The sequence below is a fragment of the Ptychodera flava genome, chromosome 7, assembly GCF_041260155.1.
Source record: "Ptychodera flava strain L36383 chromosome 7, AS_Pfla_20210202, whole genome shotgun sequence".
NCBI lineage: Eukaryota > Metazoa > Hemichordata > Enteropneusta > Ptychoderidae > Ptychodera > Ptychodera flava.
Genome location: NC_091934.1, coordinates 11,993,533 through 12,001,132, shown reverse-complemented (window position 1 = coordinate 12,001,132; position 7,600 = coordinate 11,993,533). Strand labels below are relative to the sequence as shown.

At 37.6% G+C, this 7,600-nt stretch overlaps 1 protein-coding gene across 1 annotated transcript; it reads left to right on the top strand.

Annotated features, from left to right (window-relative positions):
• The first annotated feature begins 944 nt into the window (after positions 1-944).
• LOC139136788 (tetratricopeptide repeat protein 36 homolog) lies at positions 945-7,106 on the top strand. Its single transcript, XM_070704623.1, is given in 4 exon segments — positions 945-1,101; positions 2,886-3,074; positions 6,605-6,685; positions 6,688-7,106. Coding segments are annotated over 4 exon segments (555 nt in total). The 5' UTR covers positions 945-995; the 3' UTR covers positions 6,867-7,106.
• Positions 7,107-7,600: the final 494 nt, after the last annotated feature.

Below are 7,600 nucleotides of genomic sequence, written 5' to 3'. Positions count from 1 at the left end.
TTAATGCGTGTTCGCTCGTCATCCCCCTCAGTGCGAGACCACTATGCCCTAAAATGGTCTCTTTTATAGGTTCTACCGTCCCTTCTATCCTGCCGCCATTTCCCCATGAACACGCTCTTCAAGGAGACCCCTTCCATAGTGTACGCCTTCAAGTGTACGCCACGAAGGTCATTAACCCCCTGTATCTAGTGTTAGCTCGTTTAGGCCTACGTCCGAAAGTTTAACCTGATGCATTGCACGTAGCCCAGTCACGTAGCTAGCAAACAAATATTGTTAATCGTGAACCATTTTACATTTCGCTTCATTTAAAAGTTGTCATATCGATACTAGTGTACAAAATTGCCGAGCTAAAGAAAGAATGTTAACAAAACGCCATCTGCAAAATAGGCCAGTGGGCGCATGGCATGATGCAACACCAAGATTTATCGATCTAACGCCCACCGAGATGATATCTACCGGGATGTCCATACTCGCCACACAAACACAACAGTTCAGTCAAATAGGCCTACTCCTTAGAGTTTGAGGGCTTTAAGAAGAGGGCCTTATAAAGGGTTTGTGGTTTATCAGCCATCAACAAATGTAATTCGAGGTAAAATTAAATTGCTTCCCCCCCCCCAAAAGGGTTCAGTTTAATAGCCCTCTATCACACGTTACAGTTCACTATAAACGCACTGCGCTTTTCCAATTAATAAAATATACGGCGTATTAAAATCATGATTAGGCCTACAACAAATGTATGTGCAGTTTATATTTCCTTATTGACTGTCCATGATTTCACTCACCAGCTGGGAAATACTAAAAGGGAAATATAGTTTCACGATATTGTCGTCGTCTGCTGGTCTACGATATTCAGGAGAGTCTGTGGATAGCCTTGAATACTTCTCAGTGTGTATAAAGGTTATCTCGTGATGTTAGTGGTCAATGGATAAGGGGCCCCTACGTGTAATTTGTGAGTGAGCCAGGGGGTCAGGCAACCAATTCATCCAGCGTTCAATATGGCGAGCGAAAATGACAGGGCCGTGTTGAACAGCATTTTCAACCCTCATCTACCACTCGGGAGCGATGAAGTACCAGACATCGACGAATGCGATGCGGCAGAAGGTGCGTTTATTTGTTGGAGTGCTTCGAACTGAGTGGCTTTTCCATGATTTGCTGAAGAATTTCGCGAAGCCGTGTTTGTTTTTATGGTAGAACCTGAAGTGCGTGCATAAAACTACATTTCACACTTAGACCCCTCGCGAGGCCTCGCCGCGCCAGCTGTTTTGTTTGTATTTTGTCATGGTAGTTTGTGATCGAGGGAGTGTTGTACAGCCCCATGGTAATTTAGCGTATCCCTTTAATTTTACAGCAGTCGGGGTGTTATGGTGTGCTAAAATGAGGACTAATACCATGGATCCTGTATGATAATCAAAGGATTTTAGTGCCTGTAAAACTCAATAGTTATATCATGGAGGTAGCTGCTACCTCCATTGTTATATGTACGTACGATTATAGCATGGAGGTAGGAAGAGACTTTCTACCTCCATGATCATAGTATACGTAGTCTGGTTGCTCGGCTTTTCTCGGCAGCTGTTAGAAACTTAGGGCCATTGCGTTCATCAGTTCACCTATGGCCCAAGATCTACGCAACAGTAACACTACAGTATGCTGAGGCATATTCGTTCTGTTTTATCAGTTTTGATATTTATATGCACACAGACTTGGAGAAAGTCTACTGTACTCCACGGAACTAGAAAGGGACCCTTTCTAGCTCCGTGTCACGGTGTGTACATCGAGTGGTCACCACATCTTCCCCATTTGCTGTCTGATCTGCACCATGTTGCAGTCCGTAGTCACGTGACTAGATCACCTTTGACCTTCTGTTGACGTGATTTTAAAGCACAACAAGTCATATTCTCATAATAATCACTCAATTTGGTGTCAACAACATAAATCAATCGTCTCAAGTACACTAGGTGAAAAAAAGGAAATTTTAAGTCGTTGCTTGTTTGCTGTACAAATTTGAAAAAAAAAAGAAAGTTCATTTTACTTCAAGCCGTCATTTCCAATTATTCAGGATGGTTATGAAGATCACAATAGATAAACTATGATTGAAGATGTACATGTTGTTTTGCAATGAGGTCTCACCATACTTTATTCATTTCAATTGTTGATATCAATCAGCTGTCTGAGCTATGTACCTTATTTTTGAAACTCTCACAAAAGTGGAAAGACTTAGTGATTTTTTGTGGTCTATTGATCACAGTCGCCCAGTGTTGACAAGCTATAGAGTCAATGAATAGCCTATGTTATCAGTAACTGTCACAGGTCCAATCACCTTTTGACCTTTATTCTATTTTCAGCTCCCACTTGATAAAATACATGTACATACCCTCTATCATATTATGCTGTGTAATGGGGATGGGGAAGTATGAGTTTACCCCATAGCCCTATTGTCTGTGGATTTGTTTTATGTTAGAAGATACATTGTATTCAGCTGGCTTAAAAGGGATACAGTCATCGGAACTGCGCTCAAAGGTCGTATGGGATCCATACGACCAATGTAAACACTGTATCCAAGGTACGATGGTGATTGATGAAAGTTAAAACAAGTCTGTCATAATCTACATCGTATCATTTAAACGTTGCAACTATAATGATGAGGTGCATCCAGATATCTTGCACGAAATACATCGTTTGTAAGAAAGAAACTTGAAAAGGCGCAGTTCCGACGATGGTTTCTCTTTAAATCAGCTGTCAGATTTTAATGTAAGGTATTACTGATGAGGCTTCAACAACAATGCGGTAATAGAACCATGGGATTGAAAAGCATGTCTTGTAAGAGAGGGACTCTACAGGATATTAAATATAATTTTAAAAGATATTATTTAATTAATTTACGACAGGTGAAGATGAAACATCAGAGGTTGTGAAGGAAGCCAAAAGACTTGAAATCCTTGGTGTGAGGGCAGCAGAAGGTGGTGATATCAATACAGCCATGGAGTATTTCAGCCAAGCCATCAACGTTGCACCAGACAGAGCATCAGGGTATAATAATAGAGCACAGGCACTCAGGTTGAAAGGTGATGTTCAAGGTAAGAGAATCAGTGAGATGAACGAGTGTGTACAGCATCAGCAGTAAGGGGCCATGGATTATTAAATTAAAACATGCTCACGGTAAACGTAACTAAGTGTGTTTGGCCTCAACCACCCGTCCCCTAAACGAAAGTTTGAAAGTGAAAAAATCCAACCAAGCCTCATTCTGTATCAGCGTATTCACAATCGGTAATTATGTCACTATGAAATCATGCATACGCAACCAAAATATCCTTTCTCTCAAATTAGTTCCAATGATGTTAAAATAATATTTGAATGAAACAATCGGACAACCTAGTTAAAATTAATATTAGGTACTATATTTGAAATCACCTTTAGTCACGTTGACAATCAATAAATAACTTTTACCAATATTTTGTGTTCACAAAATCCAAGATTGACTTTGTCGGTAGAGGGATCTATGGCAGTCACCGTCACCGATATATGATATCCCATATTCAAGACTGTTCAGTAACACTTTGTTTTTTTGTCTGACAACAAAAAAATGTTACTGAACACAAAAGTCCTTAATATATTTTGAATCCCCTCAAAGTTTTGCTTCTTCAAGTGTGTAGAAGTTCAGTTTTTGACAAATCTTTCTCTCAAGGAATAAATATTTATCATGGAATCAGTTTTTCAAAGCCCTTGAATTTTAAAGACTTCTAGAAAGTCCTTATTAACCCTTTTTCCTGCTGGGCTCGTTGCACTCCTGAAAGTTAAATTTAGTCCTGGAAATTCCTGGAAAATCAGCCACCTATGATATTCTGAAATCATGAGATGATTTGTCATGATATCATAATCTAAAAATGAGGCGTAGTAAACATGACATCAAAAAATTGTATTTTTGAACCCAAAAATCCTTCAAAATTACTGAAGAAAGTCCCTGTATTTTCGCTACTTCATGTGTGACCTAAAAACATGAGTCTGTTCAGTAGCCAGATTAAACCTTTAGGCTTTGTAAAGCAAACAATCCACTTCTATGTTGCAACGTTTTTGTGTGAACTTTCTGTGTTCGATGTAAGTCACACTTTACTTAGCTGTTTGTGATTCACTAATGATTTCAAATAATTGCGTTTTCCTAGCAAGTTTGAAGTCTTCATAGCGAGACGTAAATTTCCATGTTTTTTTTGTACAGTACTTCATATGACAAAGGACAAAAACTTGATATATGGTTTTGACACAGCAGGTCTAGACATTTGCATGATGTACTTAGGTTCAGTGTCCTTTTTTAGGTCACTTGCATAGGGACAGTGCCCTTTTGTAGGTCATTCAAGGACAAACAATTCATTCAACAGAAATACTGAACAGTGGAAACCAAAATTTTAAGATTTCTAATAACAAAGCTGGTCACTTTCTGAAAGTTTTAGAAGCTGGTACTGTAATAAAACAATCAAGTTCCACAGTATATGTCTGACAGTTACAGAGTGTGAAGCATACAGTGACCTAGAAACATGTCATTATGCAAATGAGCCAAGTTCATCAACAGTTCACTAGGACGTGAACTTTTAACATAGTAACAGGAAAAGAATTTCAAAGCCGACAAGTAGGTGTGTGTATTTGTCCGCCATGGAGAAGTGATGTGGAAGACAAGAGTTATGAGACTCAGAGCAGTAATTTGTTAATTTTTGGTGAAATGAAAAAAATTTAAGTCAACCTTATCGTGCCAAGTTCATGTGTCACTATCAGGTCAAGTGTAGATACTGTAATTTTACTGACTTAACTTGCCATGACCTACATGCTAAATAAGCAAAAATACATGTACACTTTTGCTAAGTAGGTCATTTTACTGACTTGGCAGATGACAGGCCTGGTTTTAAAGGGTTATAAAGTACAGTGCATTGGTGATCATTATTCAAACTGGTATGGAAATTTATGATAATTGTTTGTGTTTTCTGTCTCAGCACACATGTCACCAAGCCTCAGAGTATTAATCACAGCTGGGACATGGTACACAGACTTTCCCAATGAAGAAACAGACATAATTTTACATATAAGTAAATTGTAATTACATGGAATTGTTCAGCAATTAGGAAACAAGACGAAAAATCAAACAGAAATGGCAAATTGTCCATGATATGAAATAAACTATAAATATAATTCATGTACAATTGGATAAAAACAGTGCCAAAGATCTGTGATTTGTGTAAGTAAATATGCGACAGTGTCACTGACAAATACTGTATGTGCTGCAATATGCTGTCCTCAAGTTAGAATAAAATTGAGTTTCACATCAAATTAAAAGATAAAATGCACAGCATGGAGTGTATATAAATCTTCTCAGGACAAGGACATGAAATACGTTGAAGGCCAAACCTGTGTGCATATGTCTCCTTCAAGAGAATGTACAAACAAGTTGTTTTTCACTCTTCTTTGGCATCTACCGACATTCTGCTACTTGATGAGGGTTCCATAATCTGTTTATCGCATTCCAAGGATGCTATAAGATTACTGTGTAATACAACACAGTTTTTTTCTCCAAGATTGGGTCTTGCAAGTATTGTATGGCTGCAGCATATGCAATAATTTTGCAGAGAATACCCTTAATAAATACTGCACTACAAATTTACTGCAAATTTGCTTGCAATACACAATTTGCAGTAGTGTAGTAGAACTGTAACAGCAAGTATTTTGCTTGGCATCTAAAGTCATATTTACAGTAAACTAGAACATTGCTGAAACCGAGATTGAACATGTTTTTTTATTCCACAAATACATCATCTTAAATACTCTTATTTTCATGTTGTCTTAAAAGAGCTCCAAGAATTACCTGGTAATATGATGTACACCGTAATACAAGAAACACACTTGCCAAGTAATAGCAGACAATCTCCAAAATGTATCGGGACTCTCATAAGTGCCATTTCTGTTAAACAATCCACGCTTCCAATGTAGAGAGTCACAGCAAGTACAGCATTGATACAGTAACCATTTATGCTGCATGAATATGGCAGAAAATCGGAATTGTGTGGTAAATAGAGTGCTAAAAAGAGATTATTGACTGTTATGTGTTCAATTATGTAAGCTGATGCAACAATTGAGGTATTGTGCGCCTTGTAAGTGAAAGACTTAAACTTTTGCTCAAATTTTCCTTAAGGAATATTTAAACCATTTTCTTTCAAAGTCAAGAATAAAAATCTGGCTTACCTTGCAAATTTTTGGACTAGAGAAAAAAAATTAACCACGTTTTACCGATATTTGAAATTCAAAATGGCCGTCATTCCTGTGTTAACTCCATGGAGAAAAATATAATTTTCTATATTCGTAAAACTAACACAGTTAAAGGTTTTCTTACGCCAAGAGCTTAAAATGAATCGTCACAAGTGGTAGATGGGAAAAAAAATGCTAAAACTTTGAGAGTCTAAATATCTGTCCTTGAGGTGCATTCTACCGTAATTCGTTGTTTCTTGAATTTGATTGTACAAAACATGTACATTTACTATACTTTGTGCTAATTTTTGTCTCCATTGTGTGACGATCTGGTTATTGGCCGGTCCCAAGTCAATTTCTGTCTCTTTCTTCCCCTTTACAGGTGCACTGACTGACTTGAATAAAGCCATTGAACTCAGCCAAGCCAAAGGGAAAGCTGCTTGCCAAGCATTTACACAGAGGGGCCTATACGACGTCTTGAAGGACAGAACGAGCTTGCTGTCGAGGACTTTAAGAAAGCAGCAGATCTTGGCAGTGCTTTTGCCAAGTCACAAGTAGTACAGATGAATCCCTATGCAGCAATGTGTAATAAAATGCTGGCAGAGGTGATGACGAAATTGAAGAACGGTGAATCTGTTGAGTAAGGATTCCCATCGCTTTCACAAAGGAGAACAGTATTTTTTCAAGCCAAGTGTACGAGAGAGATTTGAACTTGATAAGATATGGATATCATGCAAATCATTGGCTGTAAGACTTGTACAAAAACAATAATATATCCAGGCATACGTGTGTGTTCAGAGATATCGTTCAATCATATTGCCAGTATCTGGTAAAAAAATTCTGTAATGAGTTGCACTGATTAATTTACAAATTTGATTTTATTTCTGTTGTTCTGTAATGAGTTGCACTGATTAATTTACAAATTTGATTTTATTTCTGTTGTCAAAGCCATAGGGAACCAAAGTATCAGTGTTACTGTTAGCATACATTGCTTTGTCTACAGTGTGGATTTTGTGTTGAGTTAATTGCTGGCATAAGGTTTCCCACTAAGTATAAACATGGTACAGTGTCATATAAAATGGTTCTGCAGTTGTGATAGGTTTAAATCCTGCACAGAGTAAAAAAAGAATTATTGCTTTGTAGGGTCTCGGCATAGAAAGGCATGTTGAGGTTGAATGTACATCATCATAAAGTACTAAAGGCAAGAATGTGGGTAAATTGATAACATGAATTTTGCCAGTTTGCAGGGTACTGAAATAGTACAAGTCACGTAATCATGTCCGGGTTTGTATTGCATTTCATACAGCTGCAAATGATTGTAATATATCAAGATCAATGGATTATAAATCACAATGAAAGTGTTTCTGGTTTCTTCTCT